The sequence below is a fragment of the Balaenoptera musculus genome, chromosome 9 (assembly GCF_009873245.2).
Source record: "Balaenoptera musculus isolate JJ_BM4_2016_0621 chromosome 9, mBalMus1.pri.v3, whole genome shotgun sequence".
NCBI classification, from domain to species: Eukaryota; Metazoa; Chordata; class Mammalia; order Artiodactyla; family Balaenopteridae; genus Balaenoptera; species Balaenoptera musculus.
The window spans coordinates 23,656,224-23,678,808 of record NC_045793.1 but is presented as its reverse complement, the minus strand read 5'-3'; the positions used below and the strand labels follow the sequence as shown (position 1 = coordinate 23,678,808).

The window sequence follows — 22,585 nt, the reverse complement described above, 5'->3', positions numbered from 1 at the left end:
AGCCTGGGCTGTAATCCTATGTGGAGACTAGCAAGAGGGTCATTGTGGCCAGAGCTGACAATGTACCACCAGCTGAGCATGGAGGTTTCTTTTACCAGCTGTGGCCTGGCTCTGACACTGAGAGGAGGCAGGGAGGGTGCCACCAATTTACACATGGACCCTCTGCATTGTTTCTCATTGGCATTTAGAAGGTCCAAGCCAACATAGCAGCAGGAATGGTTGCTGTGAGTACTTTGGAGAATCAGAACTCAATGAAATTAACTGAGGAAAGCTTCCCAGAAGAGACCTATTAGCCAGGTGTTGGAAAGAAAAATGAGCCTAGCTGGAGTAGTAAAAGAAATCCCTGAGGTCAGAAATAAGAGGACTGTTGGCAGAACCAACTAGTTGGGAGCTAAAAAACTGTAAAAGAAAAATCATAAATGGAGAGGAAAGAGAGTGGACATCTGGTGAAGGGACGGCTGCAGTAAACAAGGCAGTGCCCAAGCCTATCTCTTGGGTCTGGCGCTCTGGCCAAGTTCCAGCTGCCAGTACCTTCATCTTTTTGCCTGAGGGCTTTCTATGCAGCCCACATAGGGCAGCCAGGAAGTGCTAGGGAATTAATGTTCTCCCCTAGTCCAGCAGCATTCCTCTGTGACTGCCAGGAGTTACTGGATGAATAGCCTGACCACCTCACCCCTCTTGGGTGGGATGATTCTGAGTTGTTTGTTTTATGTTTTCCAGAGCTTCTCCCCATTTGGGATTGAGCTCTTGGCTGCCTTCTCTTCCCTATCTCACTTCCCCACTTCTCTACCGATGGTTCCTGGGGTCAACTCCCAAATAAACTACTTGCACTTGAATCCTTATCTCTGGATCTGCTTCTCAGGGAACTCAAACTTAAGACAGACCAGTGATGAGCACATTGGACCTAACCCTGGAGACTGCTTCTCCTCTCCCCTGCCTCATTCCAGGAAGTTCTGGGGGGCACTTGTCCTACCTTTGTCAGCCTAATTGTTGGGCAGAGTGTTGGAAGATAGCCTTCAGATCATGGGGCAGGGTGGAAAGAACTGGGATAACCCCCTCCACCTCAACCCCTGCGGCACTGTCTGGTCCTTTAGGCACTTTTGGGGAATGTGATTCAGAAGTCGATGTACTCCACTGGTCCAGGTACAACTGCTTCCTGCTCTATCAGATGGGGACCTTCTCAGCCTTCCTGGAGCTACTCCACATGGAAATCGAGTGAGAAGCCTTAGGGGAGGGCTGGCGACCCCCTTCCTTGAAGAGTGCCTCATCTCCTATGCTGGTTCCCTCACTGTAGAGCCCTCTGTGGAAGCTGGGTCTACTCACACCTCATCCAAAGCTCACTGAGAGTCCCCCTCCATCCAGCCGTGGCCTCTGATAGTCTGTCCTGCTCCCTAAGGTTGGGCTCATCAGCAGACTCTGCCCCACTTACAGCTTCAATCCTGGGCTTCAGGGGCCGATCCTGTATTGCTTTTGTATCCAGATACCTTCTTAGCTCAGCCTAACTGTGGACTCCATGAAGGAAACTGTTCTACCTGAGAACATGACCCAAAAGGGACGGGACCAATTCCTGTTGCTGTGCCCAGTTCTTTCCCTCACGGTTACAGCTCTAGACGTGGCCTTATCTGCCGCTACCACTATAGTGACCCCTCATATTGTCTCATGCCTATCACCCAGGAGTTTTAGTGGGGCAAATTCTGTTTATTATTCACCAAGTGTTGCTTAGCATCTGTTTTGTGTCCAGCACAGTACTAGACACAGCGGGGATTTTAAGAGGAGCCAATATCATAGACCCTGCCCTTGCCTATCTTCACCACAGATAAGGGTTTGTCTAGGTGGCAGGAGAATTCTATGGGCTCCTCTACCTTAGACCAATTTCTTTAGCTACATAGCCAGGGAATGGCAGGTACTCATGTTTGTGCATATGATAAGTGTGCAACACGGAGTAAAGAGGCCTTACGGGTTCCCGTTTTCTCCCTCGTCCCTGTGGCAGCAACAGCCAGGCCTGTAGCAGTGCTCTTCGGAAACCAGCCATCTCCATTGCTGATAGCACAGAGCTCCGGTGAGTGGGCCTGCCCATGGGATTGGAACGGGATGGTTAGCAATGGGTTACGTTTGCCCAAATTTCAGATGCACCCAGGCCACTAGAAGTTGCTAATTCCACTGGGTTGGGCCACCACAGAGACCATCCCTGAGGTCTCAGACTATAGGTTGGAAACTGCCTTGGGAACCTCTTGTGACCCTTCTATAACCTCAGGGTGCTGCTGAGTGTCATGTACCTAATGGTGGAAAATATCCGCCTGGAGCGAGAGACAGACTCCTACGGGTGGAGGAGAGCCCGGGAGACCTTCCGCACTGAACTGAGTAAGAAGTGGCACTCGAGGTGCCTGTGGCGGAGGGGAGGCATAGCATCTGCCTAGGAGAGACAGACAGTTCTTCTTTCTTCTTCTACATCTTCTTTTTTTTTTTTTTAGAACTAACATCCTTCTTTTAGGACAGAGATACTTTGTGGTGGGCTTGAGGGTCTGGCTTGATTGTCCCTGTGTCTATGAGCTAGGCCCAGTCATATGTCTTCTCTATATCTTGGTTTTGGTTTCCTTGGTTATAAATGGGAATAGTCATCCCTCTCCCATTCGATCACAAATCCCACATGAAAAATATGAGTTGACTTACCTTGAAAATATGAGTTGGTATTGTCATCAGTCAGGGATAAGATATGAAGGCCTTTGGGATTTTAAAATATATACTATATTTGTTGATGTGGGAAAGTGAGTTGTGATCTACAAAATGCATTGAATTCCTCAGCCAGGAAGCATCTTTATTACCATTTATTATCTTTATTACTGTTACTTCTAGTTTGATATCCACCCCCAAGCTTTGGGAACTATACCATTTTAACTCCATGACCTCCCTTATCCTGCCCTCGGGGGGTTCACTCTGGGGGCTCTCTAAGCCTCCTTCTAAGGACCAAGTACTCAGATTCTTTGCGGGAAGGTGAGTGCCTTCCTCAGTGTCCAGAAACAGGGTTACAGGGACTGGGTTTCAGCTGCTTCATCCTCACTTTCTCACTTGCCTCTCTCCACAACCCCCAGGCTTCTCCATGCATAATGAGGAGCCTTTTGCCCTTCTGCTTTTCTCTATGGTCACCAAGTTCTGCAGTGGCCTGGCTCCCCACTTCCCCATAAAGAAGGTCCTGCTTCTGCTCTGGAAAGTAGTCATGGTGAGTGGCTGATTCACCCCTCTCCCATCTCATCAGATCAGCAGTGCCCTCTGCCACCTCAGTTTCTTCTAGTCTGATTCCAGGAGGCTGGAGCTAGGCAGAAGAATAGGGCAGCTGTTAACCAGTGGAGGGGCAATAAGGCTGTCCTAGAGAAATCAGATGTTCTGTTTCAGAGTAGGTTACCTATTTCTGTTGGACTGATGGGAGATGCCACTTTTTGAGTTGGGGTGTCATTGCACCTTCCCCTGATAGAGCTAATGTTTCATGGAAAGAACCCTGGCTGAGAGTTGGGAGATCTGGCCTCTGCTGATACTGAGAAACCTCGGGCAATTCTCTGTGTCTCAGTTTCTCTAGCTGTAAAATGTGGGGTTTAGTGCCTGCTCTCCATCCAGATAAATAGAGGATTTGCTTTTAAAAAATGAAGTCCTCATAAGTGTATGGTTGCAGTTTTGTTACTAATTTTTCAACCCTATCCTTCCTCTGACTGGCTGAACAACATACCCTCCAGGGCAGGCCTTGAGTGATTCTGGGGGGCTGTAGTATCTAGATCTGCTCCTTAAAAGGGGGTACATTTTCCTGTTTTTTTCAGTGGAGGCCCCCGGTGGTCCTTTTCCTTATTTCTGGTGATGTTTCCAGCCCTGGGTCAGTAAATAATGCTTTATCCTGACCCCTGAGCTCTGAGGGATAGTAACCACCTCTGAGACTGGGGATGGTGACCACATTTTTTGCCTCCTCCTGTTTTATTACTTCCTAGTTAAGGAGGGGGTCTGAGGGGACTGGAGGTTGTGGCTCTTCCTCTCTATCCGTGCTTCCCTGACCTTGCTCCCTCTGACTTCCCTCCCTTCCTCTCTTCTCTGCCCCTTTCCTGTTTAACCCTTAGTTTACCCTCGGTGGATTTGAGCAACTGCAGGCTCTCAAAGTACAGAAGCGGGAAGAATTGGGCCTGCCTCCACTGGCTGAGGACAGTATCCAGGTGGTGAAGAGCATGCGTGCTGCCTCCCCGCCCTCTTACACTCTCGACCTGGGGGAGTCTCAGCTGGCACCACCACCCTCCAAACTGCGAGGCCGCCGTGGTTCTCGAAGGGTATGGACTAAAGCAGACAGTAGTGTTGTGACACTAGCTGGCCAAAAATCAAGATTCTAAGCAGCTCTGGATATGGTAGGAAAGAGCAGTAAATGACCCAGCTCTCCTGCCCCTGGCTGGCCCTGAGACCAACCTGAAATCTTGGAGTCTATACTTCGGCCTCTATTCCCAAGCCCTGACAGGGTCCTGGGCTGTCAAGATGTAACATTGTGATATCACATCATAAATCCATGTCTTGCTAAGGATTATTGGTCTAGACCTCAGTGCCTGGAGTTCCCTAGCACCCTGAGCAACAGTTGGGGTATAATCCTGGGCATAGGTACCTGGTTGAGGCACTTTATCATTGTCTTCGCAGTAAGATTTACTCTGAGCCAGCCATGCTCTTATCTGGCCTTGGAACCAGAGGCTTACACTTACAAGGTGACTGGTTAGGGTTCTATAGTCTGCATCCCTAGAAAGGTCACAATGACAAGTTGCGCTGAGAGCTGACCACGCTCCCATGAACTTACCCGCCTGACCTACTTGAGTTCACCAACTACAGGTGACGGGCTCGGACAGTCACACTCAGTAATCTAGTCTACATTATCTGCAATGTGATTTTTTTTAACCTTTATTTTTTTGTTTTATAAAGTAATGCTTACTCATTATAGAAAATTTAGAACAAATATAAAAATGTGAAGAAGGGAGAAAAAAAAGTCACCCACAATCTTAACAACCAGAGGCAATCACTGTTAACTTTTTGGCCTATTTCTGTCCAATCTTTTTTTCTTTCTGTGACAAGATTTAAAATTCCAGATTTGCTTCCCTCTGCCTAGCAGCAAGCTTCTGTCCTCCTCTTCCTCAGTCAGCCAGCTGGTGTATGCTCACAGAAGGCAAACTAATTGAATGTTCACCTAAGTAGAGCATAATTAGGAAGGAAAGTGCTGGCAAAAAAAAACAGCATCAGTGCTTTCTGAAAGCTAAGTAACTGTGACTTTGGGATTATCTATGCTCTGTTTCCCAGCCATTGGCGTGGTTGTGTGAGAGCTGCTTGTCCTGGAATTGGGCCTGGTGGGGACAGTAGGGTTGAGATGGGAAGGGAAAGTTCTCACTAGAGGTGGGTTCTTACTTCCATGTTCCCTGAAGTCTAGCAGTCTGTGGGTTGGGGTGGTCTCAGACAAGGATGCCCAGGGTGAGATCTCTGCACACCTTCCCTCTCTCCTTCCACCCACTCCCCTCCAACCCCCCAGCAACTCCTTACTAAGCAGGACAGCTTGGACATCTACAACGAAAGAGATCTCTTTAAGACTGAGGAACCAGCCACAGAGGAGGAAGAGGAGTCTGCTGGCGATGGAGAGCGTACCTTGGATGGAGAGTTAGACTTGCTAGAGCAGGACCCCCTAGTGCCACCTCCACCCTCACAGGCACCCCTCTCTGCTGAGCGGGTGGCCTTTCCCAAGGGCCTACCGTGGACCCCAAAGGTCAGGTAGGTTTGATAACACCAAGCACCCTGAGCTTCGGGGTTTCAGTCACTGGAGGCCCAGGGTGGAGTGGTCTATGTATTCAAGGCTCAATAAGCTGGGCTGGGAGTCAGAACTCCTGGGTTTGAAGTTCCCTGCTGTCTTCCCCTACTGTTCCAGTTCTCCAACTGGAGGAGTAGGAGCCCAGTAAGGGTCCTTCTCTCAAGGTTTGCTTTTCTTCCCTTCTCTGGGATTTGTCTCTCCACCGTCCTCTCAGACAGAAGGACATTGAACACTTCTTGGAGATGAGCAGGAACAAGTTCATCGGATTCACTCTGGAGCAGTAAGTGACTGGATGGTCAGAACTGGCTATAGAGTGGTTTTTAGGGGACCAGGGGAACGGGTGGCCTAGAGTGAGAGATGTTGCCTGGTCGTGATTATACAACCCAGAGCCATGGGCAGCTCTCAGTGACTGCTTTGGGTTCTTGCCATGGAGTTTTTTCCTTCCAGTTTCCTAGAACTTTTGTGTTCTCATCCAGGTGTAGGACCTTGAGCAACAAGTCATTTCCCTCTTGAACATCAATTTCCTCGTCAGAGTGTTACTAGCTGGCCCCTGCAAGCCCTTCTGTAATGCGCCAGAATTCTGTTAAGAAGCGACATGGTTGGAACAGATCTTTCCCCATTCCTCCACCCTCTTGAATCCTCACTGGTCGCTACAAAACCTGAGAAACCATTGTTACTACCATTTCACTGTCAAAAGTGTTGGGCAACATGCCCTTTTAAGTAGGAACCTGCTCCCAGACAAAGTGAGTCCCCTAAAGACTATACAGAAATCCTAATTTTCAGGGACACTTCTCTGTACCATTATTCTTTTTGTGTCCTGAAGCAACGATGGGGGACCTGGTAGCTTGCAGAGAAAGATCCAGGTTACCAGATGGTGAAAGTGGCATGGTCCACATGACTCCAGGGGGTATTGGTAATTCTCTATACTTTTGACCCTTATGATCTGGTGTGTCTTGCATTTCACAGGGACACAGATACCTTGGTTGGATTGCCCAGGCCCATCCATGAGAGTGTGAAGACCCTCAAGCAGGTGACCAGGGTGGGCTCTCAGTCTTCAGGGATAGGGAGCCATCAAGGCAAGTTGGATGACTAGGGTCCTGGGTCCTGGGTGGTGCTCTTCCACCAGACACGTTCTGAACCTGTTATTCTGTACTTCCTCCGCAGGCATTTTGGCCAAAGAGGTAAAAAATCAGGTCTCTCCCTACCTACTCAGTGTCCTACATTTAGATAGATGAACAAGTTCTTCTTTCTTCCTCTCATTCCTTTTCCCTCCTCCCACCCTTCTCTCTCTTCCCACTTATTGCTTCCTTTCCTTTCCTTCTCTCTCCTTAGAGGCTCACTAACTTCCACAGGCCCAGGATTGAGTAGCAGTCTGCTCTGTATCCAAAGTGTGTGTGTGCACGAATAAGAATAGTCATTCCTTGCACAGACCTTGATCCCCACCCCACCCCATCATCACTCTGTACACACACGGATGCACATACAGGCACATGCAGCAAAACTCTCAGGGCAGTGGTCCAGGGGCAAGGGCCCATTCTTGGCTTCCCCTTGCACGTTTTTTGTTTTTTTTTTTAAAAGGCTGCGCCATGCGGCATGCAGGATCTTAGTTGCCCAGCCAGGGATCGAACCCGTGCCCCCTGTGTTGGGAGCATGGAGTCTTAACCACTGGACCGCCAGGGAAGTCCCTCCCCTTGCACTTTGGTTGAAGGTAAATGCTAAGGTATTTGCTGCCCTTCAAACATGGAAATATGGAATAAACACTGTATTGAAGCACTTTGCTGCTGTTCATGATGCAAAGGTAAATAAGGCTCCTGCCTTCAAAGGGTGCGTGGTGTATTTGGGCTGACAGACCCATAAACAGGACATTTCCTTGTCATTGGGGAAATGATCATTGGTACACATGTGATTGAGGCCCTCGGCCCCTTGTTGATGTCTTATGTTTCCCAGCACAAGTACATCTCCATCGCAGATGTTCAGATCAAGAATGAGGAGGAGCTAGAGAAGTGCCCCATGTCTTTGGTGAGTCAAGGGGAATCCTGCACAGGAGGAAATCTGTCTGCAGTGCTGTCGCAGAACTCGCGTGCATGCTGTTGGACTCTTACTGTATGCTAGGCAAAGCAAGGTCTCTACTTTCACGATACATTAAAGTTGGAGAAAAACAATAAGTAATTAAGGAAACGAGAAGACTTTCAGAGAATGGTAGATATGGTTAATAAAATTTAAATAGGGTGACATATCATGTAGTAGACTATTTTAGATTGGGCAGTCAGGGTATGTAGACCTCTGAGAAGGTGATAGTTACTTAAGATCTGAAGTATAAGAAGGAGCTGGCCGTAAGAACATCAGGGGAAAGAGCATTCGAAGCAGAGCGAACAGACTTATTAAGAAGGTGAGAGCAAGCTCAGAATGTTAGAGGTAGTCGATGAAGGCTAGTGTGGCTGGAGCACAGTGGGGAGGGGGAGGGTTGTCTGAGATGGGGTCAGAGAGGTGGCCTGGGGCCACTTTACAAAGGACATTTAAGCAAAGATAGGGAGCTTGAAGTTGATTCACGGGACAAAGGGAAGCCTTTGGAGATTTTAAACCGGGGAGTGACATGATCTATCTTTTTATAATAAAAACCATTGGCTACTTTGTAAAGGCTGGCTGAGGAAAGAGTGGAAGCAGGGAGGTTGGGAAGCTCTTAAAATAGTCAAGGTGAGAGATGATGGTGTTTTAGACGGGGGTAGGAAGTGTGGAGATAGGGAGAAGTGGATGAATTTGGTTTATATTTTGGAGGTATAGCTGACAGGAGTTGCAGTTCAATTGGCTGTGGATAGAGAGACATAAAGGGCAATCAAGAATAAGTACCATTTGTCAAGATGAGGAGTTCTGTTTTTTGGTTTTTTTGTTTTTGTTTTTTTAATTTATTTATTTTTATTTTTGGCTGCATCGGGTCTTTGTTGCTGTGCGCGGGCTTTCTCTAGCTGCGGCGAGCGGGGGCTACACTTCGTTGCGGTGTGCGGGCTTCTCATTGCGGCAGCTTCTCTTGTTGCAGAGCGCGGGCTCAGTAGTTGTGGCGCACGGGCTTAGCTGCTCCGCAGCATGTGGGATCTTCCCAGACCAGGGCTCGAACCCGTGTCCCCTGCATTGGCAGGCGGATTCTTAACCACTGCACCACCAGGGAAGCCCTGTTTTTTGGTTTTTTTAATGTGTTTTTTTCCCCCTGTTTTTCTTTTTCTTTCTTTTCTTTTTTGTGGGTGGGGGGGGGCCGTGCTATGCGGCTTGCAGGATCTTAGTTCCCCAACCAGGGACTGAACCCCGGGCCCGCAGCAGTGATAGCGTGGAGTCCTAACCACTGGACTGCCAGGGAATTCCTAGGAGTTCTGTCTTATCAAGGGTTCTATTTTGGTTGTACTAAGATTTAGATGTCCATTAGACACCCATGCAGAGCAGCCAAGCAATTAGGTATACGGGTCTCGAGTTCTAGAGAGAGGACTGACTTAGAGAAATAAATTTGGGAACTGTTGACTCATGGACAGTGTTAAAAGCCATCGAACTGGCTGAGGTAACCTGAGGAGGGAGTAAAGTTAGAGAGAAAATGGAATCCAGGACAAAGGCCTGGGGCACACCAATATGTCAAGGATGGGATGAGTCAGGAAAGGAGCCAAATAAAAGGAAAACCCTTAGTGAGCTGGGAGGAAATCCAGGAGATTGTGATGCCGTAAAAGCTAAGCAAAGAAAGTCTTTCAAGGCTTCCCTGGTGGTGCAGTGGTTGAGAATCCGCCTGCCAATGCAGGGGACACGGGTTAGATCCCTGGTCTGGGAAGATCCCACATAGAGCCTGTGCGCCACAACTACTGAAGCCCACGTGCCTAGAGCCCTTGCTCCGCAACGAGAGAAGCCACCGCAATAAGAAGCCTGTGCACTGCAACGAAGAGTAGCCCCCGCTCACTGCAACTAGAGAAAGCCCGCGCGCGTAGCAACGAAGACCCAACATAGCCAAAAATAAATAAATAAAATAAATAAATGTATTAAAAAAAAAAAGTCTTTCAAGAAGAAGGGAGTGATCAGCTATGTTAAATGTTGCTGATAAATGGTGCTTGATAAGACCTGAGGTGCCCATTGACTTTGGCAACATAGAGATAACTGGTGACCTTGATAAGAGCAACCTCAAGTGAAGTGGTGGGGCTGGAAGCCTAGTTGGAGTGTATTGAAAAGGGAATGTAAAGAAAGGAGGTAGACTTAGTCAACATAGACAAACCACATAGAAGTTCTGTTGTGAAAAGGAAGGTAGAAATGGGATGGTAGCTGAAGGAGGATGCGGGTCAAGGGAATGCTTTATAGCTAGGAGATCCTGGAGTGTGTTTTTGTCCTAAAGGGGTTGATCCAGGAGAAAGGAGATAATTACAGAACTGATGCATTCGATAAAGCAAAAGTGAGGGTAGCCTTTGATAGGAGCACAGGTGGTTCATCCTTCATGTCAAGAAGGAAGGTAGAGACTCTCTGGTAGATTTGGTGTTGAGAAAATGAGGCTGTGCCTGTCTGATTGCTTCTGTTTTGTCCATGAAGTGAGAGGTAGGGTCAGTAAGCATTGAGGGGCTGTGGGATGAGGGGATTGGTTTGAAGAGAGGGGAGAACGTATGAAATAGGCCTTTTAGAGAACAGCAAGGCAAACATGCAGGATTGCCGGGGTTATTATCCATTTAAGCAGCAGCCGAGTTGTGTGGGATAGAAGGGGCCTGGTTACTCCTCCTCGCCTTAGGGTCTCATGGCAGTGACCCTTGTCCTGTAATAGAGCGACGTGGGGGGGAGGAAGGACTGCACTGGCCAAAGATGACAGTGGCCTGAGTAGCCTCTTGATAAAGGGCTACTCTGATAAAGGGCTTAAATGGGGTCATCACAAGGACAGAGCTGTGCATGAGGGGCCTGGTCAGAAAGGAGGAAGGGATGTTGTAGAGGGTAGTGGAGAAGGGAAGAAAATAGTTTCCACCTAAAATTTTCCCTGCTAATACCCCTTCCTGCCTCTCCAGGCCTTTATTAACCCTCTCTATTGAGTCACCTACCTCTCCTTTCTGGCTTTGGAGCAGCCCAGAGCTCTCAGATGGCCTCAGATTGACACCATAGGAAGTGCCTCTGTGTGGGGTGTCAGTTCCAGTGTGCCAGGTGTACCTGTGGCCTGAGCTAAGCCCAAGTATGTCCAGCAAAGCAGTAGTCTGAGCCAACTCCTTGATGGGAGTTCTTTCTTTTTTTTTTTTTTAATAAATTTATTTATTTATTTTTGGCTGCGTTGGGTCTTTGTTGCTGCACGCGGGCTTTCTCTAGTTGCAGTGAGCGGGGCTACTCTTCGTTGCGGTGCACAGGCTTCTCCTTGCGGTGGCTTCTCTTGTTGCAGAGCACAGGCTCTAGGCACACGGGCTCAGTAGTTGTGGCTCGCGTGCTGTAGAACACAGGCTCAGTAGTTGTGGTGCATGGGCACATCTGCTCCGCAGCATGTGGGATCTTCCCAGTCCAGGGCTCGAACCCGTGTCCCCTGCATTGGCAGGCGGATTCTTAACCACTGCGTTGGTGGGAGTTCTGACTCCTGACCTAGCAAAAGTGACATAGAATTCTGGATTGATTCCAGATAACAGGACAACCAAAATCATAGATTCTCAGGGCTGGAAGAGCCCTCAGAGGTCATCCAGACCGGCCCACTGATCCTAGGAAGAGGAAATTAGGTCTCAGAGAGGGAAAGTAACTTACCCAAGGTCCTACAATGAATCATTAACACAGCTAGGGTAGGAATCCAGATCTGACTCCCAGATCTTTTCCTGCCACCCTCCACAACCAAGGAAACATAGGTTTTGGTCAACTGGAAAATGGCCTGGGCAAACTGTATGTTTCTTGCCATAGGGGGAAGAGGTAGTACCAGAGACGCCGTGTGAAATCCTCTACCAGGGCATGCTGTGTAGCCTCCCCCAGTACATGGTAAGGAGATGGCTGGGCCAGAGTTGCCCTTCTCAGCTGCGAGGAGTAGATAGCTGAGAACCCTCTTAAGCTGAGCCATCTGTCGTTTGATCTTGCTTCCTGAGCCTTCACCCCTCAGGCAAGGCATTCTCTGAGCTTTCCTCAGGGCTCCTCCCAGAGGAAGAAGGACTTGGCTATACTCCCAAGTCCTTCTTTGGGAGGGGTGGAGAATGAGGTGGGATCCCTGCAGGATGCATAGGGGGCCTCCTCCTAAGTAAGTGCCTTAGTCCCCCTGAGGTCTGCCGTGGCCTCTGGTGTCCTAGTTGGCCTCAGGCTATGATGGTGAGGACGCTGATGGTCTGAGGTAGAGGAAGGAAAACGGTCGGGGAGGGAGATCTTGCTTATACCTCCCACCTAATTTCTAGGCATTGCCCCTCTCACTCTGCTCCTTCAATCCTCTTTGGAAAGAGCAGTCTTGAAGCAGAACAGCCCATAAGCTCCCTTCTGGCTTCTTAGCCTCACAGGCAGGCCTGTCAGGACAGGGCACCTGTTTGCCCTTCTGGAGGCTGGGCAGATTTGGTTATTGAGGGAAGAACTTAGAGAAAGGCTTTAAAACGTTTCTTGTAGGGCTGTTGAACTGTGGAAGAATAACCTTGTTGAATGGGGTGGATTTCCTCATTTTCTACTTCCCAGATTGCTCTACTTAAGATTCTACTGGCTGCAGCCCCTACCTCCAAGGCTAAGACAGACTCTATCAATATCCTGGCAGATGTCCTGCCTGAGGAGATGCCGTGAGTGCTTCAACTGGGGCAGCTGCTAAATATTAGCTATCTTGTCTGCAGGGTCTCTCTAGTCCCCACCTCACCTTGTTAACACTTACAGGGATCGTCTCCAAAGAGACCGCCTCTCTGCCACCAGTAGCCCCTTTCCACTGCAGTGCTCTCTGCTGTGCTCTTTTCAGCTCAGAATTGAGAGTCTGGAGGGTAACATCAGTGCCAGTTACTGGCTGCACATGTATGTGGGTGGACATTGCCAAGGGATGAGCTTGCCAAAGGAGAGAGAAACAAAGAGATCAGAGGAGCTTTTCTCCTGACTCGTAAGTGGGAACTCTGGAGTTTTCCCTAGCACAGCTCAGGTTTCTCAAGTTCTGGCTCTCGTGTTTATTGTATCTGACCCAAATACCTGGGTCCTTGTAGGCCTCGCTCTAAGGTCACCCTCTGCACTGACTCTTCCTTTCCCCGTTGTAGCATCACTGTTCTCCAGAGCATGAAGTTGGGCATTGATGTGAACAGGCACAAGGAGATCATTGTAAAGAGTATCTCTGCCCTGCTCCTGCTACTCCTCAAACACTTCAAACTGAATCATATCTACCAGGTGAGCAGCTTAGAGCGCTTCTCCACATGTCTCAGGTGTCCTCCAGGTCCTGTCTCCCAAAGGAGGAACGAAAGGGCCTTTGAGGTCCAGCTAAGCATCTTTCAGCCTTTTCTTTGTCTCACGGAATCCAGATACCTGTTGCACAAGCTTGGGGTGGGAAGTGGGGAATTGTCCTAGAAAGTTGCAAATGTCTGTGTCCTTTGAACATTATCCAGGGGTTGTGCATAGGAATCCCTAGCTTCTTGGGAATATGCCCAGCCAGCTTTGAAGCAGTGGACGACAGGATTCAAACATGCCACAGAAAGGGGAAGTGGGGGAGTGCTGAGCATACTTTTCTCTATGTGAAGCCCTTTTTTGTTTTTTCAATTTATTTACTTTTATTTATTTTTGGCTGCGTTGGGTATTCGTTGCTGCCCGCAGGCTTTCTCTAGTTGTGGTGAGTGGGGGCTACTCTTCGTTGCTGTGCGTGGGCTTCTCATTGTGGTGGCTTCTCCTGTTGCGGAGCACGGGCTCTAGGCGCACGGGCTTCAGTAATTGTGGCTCACAGCCTCAATAGTTGTGGCGCACGGGCTTAGTTGCTCTGCGGCATGTGGCATCTTCCCGGACCAGAACTTAAACTCGTGTCCCCTGCATTGGCAAGCAGATTCTTAACCACTGCGCCACCAGGGAAGTCCCGTGAAGCACTTCTCTAACATTTGAGATGTAATTCTATATAAGGCACACTTCTGGCTGTTAAGGGCTTTGAAGTTTTGTAAAGGATACAGATGTATAAATAGCCAATTATGGAGTGATAAGTGCTGTTATACAGGTAAGCATTGGCTGCTATGGAAACACCTAATCCAACCTGAGGTGGAGAAGATGTGACTTCTAACCTGAGTCCTAAAGAAATAGATGTTAGCCAGGATACGGGAGTTGTCAGGGAAAGGTAGCAGGAAACATTTCAAGCAGAAAAGCTAATTTGTGAAAGTCCAGAAGGGAGAGAGCAGAGTACCTTGGAAACTAATTAAATGTTGCTGGAGTTCTGCCTGGAGTGGAGGGAGTGGGGAGGTCTGGTGATACACGAAGCTGGAGGGGATGGCAGGGAGCAGGTCATAATACATATGCTAGCACACAGTTTTGAATACTTACAATGTGGCCAGCACTCTGTTAAGTTCATGTAAGATCTCATTTAATTCTCTCAACCCTACGAGGTGGGTCTTATTTTATTCCACTGAGGCTAAAAAAGGTTAAGAACCTGCTTCCCTATGAAAGCACTGTTTGCCATGCTAAAGAGTTTGGACTTGGTGCTATGGGTGTTGCCAGGATATAGGAGAACATGGGGGCAGTGAATGGATGTTCTCTGTGGTGAGACATGGAGAGGACAGGGAGCCTTCTCATTCCTGCACAGGGCCTCTGCCTCATTTTCCTCCTAAGGAGTCAGAACCAAGCTCGCTGGTAGAAGAGCAGGACCTCAGAGTGCAGGGAAGCCCCTGCAGGGTATGTGTCCATGGCAGGTTTGACTGTACAACCAGGATTATTTCTCCACTTTCATACATTCAGAGACATCTTTGGGTGTGTTAGGTGCCCTGAGTACTCACACTTCTTCTGCCAGTGTTTGCTGAGCAGCAGCAGTGCTGGAAGGAGTAGGGATGGATGAGAAATAGTGCTCCTAGCAGAAACAGAACTGTGTATGTGTGCTTCTGTCTGCTTCTCTTGGTGGGCAGTATGTGGATCAACAGCCAGACAGGTGGGTGGCTTGATGGGTCTTGCCCTGTGTCAGTGCATCCTGACAAGGCTACAGACATGTCTCAAACTGAAAAATGTTTTCCATCACTTGATAGTAGGTATGCATTGGCTTCTCCATCTGAGGCTTTGGAAAATACCCTGGTTCAGCTGCCAGGGAGAAAGTATTAAGGCAGAAGAGAGAAATGGGCAACACAACCTGACTCCCCACTGCTAACCACACACCTGAGCAAAGGGCAGCTTAGCTTGCTGCCATGGCTATTTCTCGGTGATCAGGAAGAGCTAAGGGATTAAAAACACTACAGTTTTCTGCTTTTTCAACCCAGTTTCTACACTTCCCAGCAGTCTAGGTTCTGGATCTGGAGACAGACTGTGTCTGATGTTCCTCAGTGTATCATGGGCAAAATCCAGGTGACACAACTCCATGACACTGCCCCAATAGGTCTTCCTGGATGCAGACCCCATCCAGATTCAAGAGAGCAAAATGTAGCCCTATGTTCTGGTGTCCAGCCCATCAAAAAGATCTTGGATTTATTCTCAGTGCAGTATCTGTTGACTGAAGGACTCTTGTTGATTCATTCATTAAAATACTGATATTCTAAGTATGGGGGCTAATATAGTGAACCAGACTCACGCTGGAGCCCACATTCCAGTGGTTCATTTGGTTAACGTGTGCCGTATCCATCCTGACTGAGTGATGCCAGCAGTTGCTGGGCTGCACCTGTTCCTGCTATATCAATCACAGTTGAAACCCTATGAGCCAGAGCTTTGGTATGGAAGACAACTCCCTCAGGGAGCCTTCCTTTCCTGTAGAGCTTAGGAACAAATCTCACAGCAATTCTTTTTATTTATCTGGAGTGGGATTTTCTTTCTGGCTTGTTTATGTTTGTGCTTTTGGTCAGGTGCTTGCAACATACACACACTGCAGATTGTCCCCTTCTCTGTAGGATGGGCTGGCTGAAGATGGTTCTTCCCACTTCCCAGACAGGAAGACTGATAACACAAGTGGACAGTGAATATTCTTAGGAATGGATATTAGAATTGTTCTTGCCTCTTTTTTTTTCATACAGACCTTCTATTCTCCCCCAAATAAGCATCCTTTCTGCTTTGATCTTTTAATTCAGTTTGAATATGTATCACAACATTTGGTATTTGCCAACTGCATTCCATTGATCCTGAAGTTCTTCAATCAAAATATCTTGTCCTACATCACTGCCAAAAACAGGTAAGAACTCTGGACAGGTTTATTTCAAAGGGATATTTGGGATGGTTGAGAAGTTACATCGTCTCAGAGCCGACTTTCTGTTCTCCTGGTGTCCCTGGTCCTTTCTATCTTAGAGCTGTCACTGTCAAATTTAATTTCCTTGAAGTGTTACTGGTGGGGTGTATGGTTTGGCCTCTTCACAAAGATATTTGTATTTTAATAGTTTTGAAAACTGAAAGTGCCATGACTCAAAGAAATGAAACTGCAACGATGAAATTTCGGCCCTGTGGCAGAAGGATCCAGAAAATATTTTTTGTGAAGCATCCTACTTGTCTGGTCAGCCCTAATTTTGGTGTAAATCATAAGTTGGATCAATCACACTACTTTGTAAAGTGTTATACAGAATTTGTAACTAAAGATAAATAATAGAACCTTACTTAGATAGATCAATTTGTAGTTTAAAAAAATACAGGATTTTCACATCCATTATTTCATTTAATCTCCTCAGTAGTGCTAAAATGTATCACAATAAGTTTTATTCCCATTTCACCAATTAGGAAACAAATTCAGAGAAGTTAATTGACTTACTTAAGGATAACATGCTAGTGAGACCCCTTAAGTAAGCAGCAGAGGCAGAGTTAAAACATAAATTGCTTTCTGATCACAGTTGCTGTGGATTGCTCCAGCCAAGTGGGGACCTGGGGGTTAACAGAGTAGATCCTTGTTCCTCAGTTTACTACTTACACAAAAACTAGAAGCATGATAATCAGAGTTGACCAGAAGTGCTTTACCAGAGGCAAAGTTCGTAAAGTAGAAGAAGGCTGACCTGACACTTGAGGTGACTGGAGAGGGGCTAGGAGATATTGCCCCACCAGTCTGTCAGCACGGCCAGAAACTCCACCCTGGAGAGGCAACCTACTTATATGTAGTTTAAAACACACAAACAGAACCTGAAGTCACGGGACCTGGATTCCTGACCTGGATCTGCCACTTGCTAGCTGTGTCATCTCAAGTGTAAGACACTTTGTTTCTCTGAGACACAGTATTTTCATCTTTAAAATGAGAATAATACCTACTCTGACTATATCATAGAGCTTTTATAAGCATTAGTTAAGATAAACATAGATGAGAGTGCTTTACTTTTCCTGTTTGGAGGAAGCCTTGGAGGATGGGTTTTTCCTAACTGCAGAGAGACTTGGGCACCACCCCCCTTAAAAATGGCACTTACGGGAATTCCCTGGCCAGTGGTTAGGACTCTGCACTTTCACTCCTAGGGCCCGGGTTTGATCCCTGGTCGGGGAACTAAGATCCCACAAGCCGCGTGGCCCGGCCAGAAAATAAAGACACTTAAGACATACTAGTTGGGTTACCAGGGAAAATGAAAGTGTAGGTCGGGCTGGGTAAGGGTCACAGCTTCATGAAGGTACCTGTGTGTATCAGTCAACCCTCTTAGTGATAAGGAACCAAAAAGAGCTGGACCTGGCTCACACAGAATGGGAATTTGTTAGGAGAAAATGGGCAGTATATCATCTCGAGGAACCTAGGACAAGATGCAGCTCTGGGCCTCAGGGTTGGTCTGTAGCATAAGGAGCCAAGGAAGCTCTCCACCTCCATCTATGGCCACCAAGCCTCTGTACCTCCACTCCAGTTTTTCCTCTCTCATTGACAAATAGTTTTGTCTGCTTCCTAGGCCACTTAGTGAAATATGCCCACATGAACTAAACATATTCCTGTGCCACTTCAGAGATTGAATTGGCTCTCAATCCCTGTTCCACATTCCCAGGGTTAGAGGCCCACCCTTGGATCAATCAACTGTGACTGGGGAGTGGGGTTCAGGAACTAAATGCCCCCTGTACCATGGGCCTAGAAGCAGGGGGCAGACAATCCAATAGGTGTCCATCAGGTTCAATTTGGAGTCGGAAGAGCGGTAGTGCCAGACTACACCGTTTGCTAAGCTTGGCCTGGATACAGTGGTCCTCATGCATTACCTGTAAGCTTTACTGTTGCATGATCTTGAGAACTTGAGCACCTACAGCTCGTTATTGCAGTTTCCTCATGGCTCTTCCAATCTAGATATCCTAGAAACTTGTAACTTTATTTTATGCCCCCTTAGGCTAGAATTCAGTACAATGAGATTGGAACAAATCCATCCTTGATTTCCCACCCTCATTTCCTGGTTGCCAGTACCTACTTTGCCATGGGGCTTTGTCAGTGGGAGGTGGGTAGATAAGTAGATGACCCAGCCAAGAATGTTCATCCTAATGGAGTAGTGCAGAGCCCTGGGAGAATCCAGTAGGTAGGTCCACTGCCCTCTCCTCTCCTACCTTGGTTCCCTTAAGTTACCTTTGTGGGTTTCTTGGACAAAGGTCAACATTTCTAGTCAAATAAATTGTTGCGTTTTGCTTGGATAGAAGTTTTGACTTTGAAATGTAGAGACAGGTTGAAGGAACCCCATATTCCTCTTTATAGCCTATGCTTTGCCAACATCCTTTACCCATTTCCAACTACTCTAGTTCGGATGGATTGGTGTTTAAAACCTTATGGAATGTTGGAGCCAGAAGGAGCATTAGAGATTAGTCTAAATTCTGCATTGTACCAGTGAAGAAGGGAGAAGAGGAAAGAAAGAGAGCTGTCATCTCGAGTGACCGTGTCCCTGTCATCATGTGGTGCCTTATTTCCCCTGCTGACTCATGCCTGCTTCCCTGGGCTCACCGCAGAGCCTCCAGCTCCCTTGCAGTTCCCCACTGTCTGTTTTGGGGGCAGATGCTATTACCATTCTTGAGCTACTAGATTGGCCCTGCTGCAGGAAGCTGCCTCTGTCTCAAGCTTCCTCTAGGAGTGGCTTCTGTGATCATTCCCCAGAGCTCCTGAGTTTCAGGAACATCTGGTAAGGGACAAAGGAGAGGTCTTCATTTCATTCTCACATCCACAGGTGGTTATTATTGGGATGAGTTTGGGCAGCATCTCTGGGAGCACAATTTTATGTACACGCATACACACAAGCATACACTTAAATGCAGAAACGCAAATGCACACAAGCTTATGTATTCCTTTAAAGAAGGGAGGAGAAAGGTGGCTATACAGAGGCTCTCCTTCTGCTTTCCCTTGCCTCTGCCAGATAGGGGCCAGCCTGAAAGAATTCTGTTGGTTCCTCTCATGGCTATGAGGAGAGGAGACTGGATCTGGAGTTGCCTGGCACCAGAACCCTCAGTTTCAGCTGAAATCACTAAGCAGTTTTGGAAATGGATGCGGCCTGCTGAAGAGAAATACCTCCTGCCCTTTCAGATGTAGCCATTTGCTGCCATTGCCATGTACCTAAAGCCTGTCCTTATCTCTGCATCTTGCAGTATCTCGGTCCTGGATTACCCATGCTGTATCATCCAGGATTTGCCAGAGCTTACTACGGAGAGTCTGGTAAGCAAGTGGGGATTTGATACCCTTTGAAATTACCAGGTGGCAGAGGTTGGCATTTGCTCTTCCTTTTCTTCTCTAGCCCCCTAATGCCCTGGTTTGGGGGTCTCAGATCAGTAGAGGCATATTGGCAAGAGCACAGAGGTAGTAGGGGTTTAGAGCTGCTGACCCAGTTGAGAAAGATTTGGAAAAGCTGAGTGAGCATAGCATTTTATACAGAAAAGGGTCAGTGAAAAACACTAAGGAGGAGAGGGAATTTAGAAAGATAATGGGACTGAAATTGAGTGTGAACATCTGTGATAAATGGCAGGAGAATCTCTTCTGGTCTAGCCTAAATCAATTATCTGTCTTCTTTCTGCTGTGCTACAGAAAATACCCAGGGGTGTGTACTTCAGAAAATACCTTACCTAGGTCTCTCTGAGGCAAAATTCAATATGGCCACAGAAGGATGACCCAGAAAGTTCCTCATGCTGGAAACAGTTCTAGGCAAATCATAGAAGTCCCTCAGTTATTGTGAATCCCATGAAACTGACTCATGACCAGCATGTTGAACTCGAGTGCCTATCTCATCTCTACAGCTCTTTAGATATACCTCAGCGCATACCTTCACCCTGTTGCACTGTAATTGTTTATCTGTATCTGTTTCTCCATTTGATTGAAAACTCCCTAAAGGAAGAGATAGTATCATCTTCATTTTATATCCCCAGAGTCTAGCACCATGTTCAGTACATGGAAGGACCTTAATAAATGATCAGATGATGGCACCCGTGTGTGCCCCAACCCCTTGTCCCCCAACTTTAATACCTGCAAGATGTCACATCAGAGAAGTTTATTGTGCAAAAGTAGAATGGTACCTTCTGTGGCACAAGTTTTACAGAACCATAGGATTCTTGGCTAGAGGGGACCTGAGAGCCATTTGGCCAAACCCCCTATTTCAAAGATGAGAAACCTGAGGGCCCAGTGGATGAAGTGACTCCTCAGGTCCACTCCTCATGACAGACCCTGAATTAGAGAAGGACCCATGTCCTGAGACACTAAGTCTAGCACCTTTTTAAGCACCGGGGCAGAGATTCCCTGTCTTACTTGGATGTGGTCTCAGCAGCCAAGGAAGCTGGGAGCTTCTTACCTCTGCAGAGAGAGGTAGTAAGTTGTCTAACCCTGTTTATGATGTTATTCAGTCTTTAAAACAACTGTATGAGGTTGGTATTCAGTGTTTTATAGTTAAATAGCTGCCAAAACTTTACAGTTGAAAGTAGCAGAGCCAGGGTGGAGACATGCAGCCCTGTCATTCAGAGTTGGAATGAGGAATGCACTTTCTCACAGAAACAGTGGTACAGGGATAGCATTAAAGGGCTACTATTAGTAGGGTACTTCAAAATGTAAAGTCAGCTTTTATGACCTGAATCAATTTCTTGATACAATGTGTTCTCTTTTCTCACTCCCATAAGTAGGAATTGATGGGAACTAAACTTTATCTCTTCTGATTGACCTTTTGGGATATGAACAGAAAATTATTGAAATACTTGTTATGCCTCTGAGAAGACTTTATTGTATCTAAGAGTAGGTAAAAACATGTATCTATTCTTAATGAAAAACAGATTCATGCTAGGGATTCCTGTCCTTTCTGTGAAGCAACAGTGGCGCCTGGTGGTTTCATTTGGTAACCACAGATTTTTTTATTTTTTACTTGAACTTAGAAGTACTTCCCTGAGCTCAGTCATGGACTTAACTAGCAAGTTTACTCCACATAGATCCTCAGTATAGTGGTTTGTTTATCTAAACTGATGGCTTCTGCACTCAGAAAGGACTAGTGTTTATATGAGTAAGACTTATGTCTTTTTCAGGCTCAGTGAATTAATTGTAAGCACAGAAAATGTACTGGCATTTTAAGTGTATAGGATTTTCTTTAAGTAACATTTCAATTTTTTTTTTCTGACTTTAAAATTGATATATACTATTGCAGAAAATTGGGGAAATACAGAAACGTATGGGAAAGAAAATAAACCACTGTTAATATTTTGCTACAGTTAACCATATATATTTATATATTCACTCATATATACACACACACATATTATTTAAGAAAATAAGGACTTTACATATGTTTCAATTCACATAGTAAAATCTAAATGTTCACAATATGATTTTATTAAACATTCTTAGAACATAATTTTTAATAGCTACATATAATATTACACTACTTAATTTTTTAAAAATGATTGTTTTCTACTATTGTTGGGCATTTATTTCAGTGTTCTTTGTATAAATCCAAAATGAACATCCTTACACATGAACCTTTGACCTCATCTCTGATTATTTCCTTAAGATAGATTCCTAGAAGTGGAATTACTTGGCTAAGGTAGTCTTGATTCATATTTTCTCAGTTTTCTGTATTTGAACTGAGTTCAACTTCATTTGGAATTCCAACTACACACATAATGGACATGAAATAAAGGCAAAGTTAATGGCACATTAATTTCTACGGTCTTCTCATCTTGTCAAAAAATATCTAGCTCTACAGTAGGCCATCTTTACTCATGTACTGAAGAGTTTCCTCACCTACCTGGTGCAGGAAGGCTTACAATTTCTAGATTTCCAAAAGTCTGTATTCAAATTCAATCCACTAAACTAGGAAAAAATTAAAATTAAATTCCAAACATAAGAGAAGGATGGTGAATGTATGATTGTGTGGAAGTTAGGTATGGTCTTTAGAAGGAGGTTGCTAGAGAAGGCAGTGGGTATGGCCTCAAGTACTGTAGGATGCTCAGCATCTGGGTGGTTGTTTAGAGCAATGGTATGAAAAATAGGGTGTGCAACATGATGCTTTAGGGGTGGGATATATTAGATCTTTTATATGTATTAATATCCTTTTTTACTTTATATGTACTTTATAACATATATCATGTTATTACAACAATGCATTTATAATTTCTAACTAAACATACACTGTATTTTGGAGTCATTGAGTATCAGACCTAGAAGTTTCTTAGTATCTTGCCCAGTCTTACCCTCTACTGATATGGAAGCAGGTGGAGTGGTGAAGTGTTGTCCAAAGCAGAGGGTAAGAATTTGCATGACCTAGCCATTTGCAAAGAAATATTTGTCATTTCCTTTCAGATCTAGGCAAGTGAAATTATTAAGTTAAT

The 22,585-nt window shown here is 46.3% G+C and overlaps 1 protein-coding gene across 4 annotated transcripts in view; it reads left to right on the top strand.

The window, feature by feature from the left end:
- Positions 1-22,585, top strand: part of STRIP2 (striatin interacting protein 2) — a 44,283-nt gene that overhangs the window by 11,350 nt on the left and 10,348 nt on the right. For 3 of the 4 annotated variants that reach the window (XM_036864142.1, XM_036864144.1, XM_036864145.1), the window contains 15 exons: positions 1,095-1,215; positions 1,991-2,059; positions 2,255-2,361; positions 3,090-3,217; positions 4,098-4,301; positions 5,531-5,766; positions 6,018-6,083; positions 6,770-6,879; positions 6,968-6,984; positions 7,751-7,822; positions 11,675-11,749; positions 12,422-12,519; positions 12,976-13,102; positions 15,949-16,049; positions 19,376-19,442. In XM_036864142.1, coding sequence (XP_036720037.1) covers positions 1,095-1,215; positions 1,991-2,059; positions 2,255-2,361; positions 3,090-3,217; positions 4,098-4,301; positions 5,531-5,766; positions 6,018-6,083; positions 6,770-6,879; positions 6,968-6,984; positions 7,751-7,822; positions 11,675-11,749; positions 12,422-12,519; positions 12,976-13,102; positions 15,949-16,049; positions 19,376-19,442 — 1,598 coding nt within the window. The remainder of the gene's footprint in view (positions 1-1,094; positions 1,216-1,990; positions 2,060-2,254; positions 2,362-3,089; positions 3,218-4,097; positions 4,302-5,530; positions 5,767-6,017; positions 6,084-6,769; positions 6,880-6,967; positions 6,985-7,750; positions 7,823-11,674; positions 11,750-12,421; positions 12,520-12,975; positions 13,103-15,948; positions 16,050-19,375; positions 19,443-22,585) is intronic. The other variant, XM_036864143.1, reaches the window with a different exon arrangement.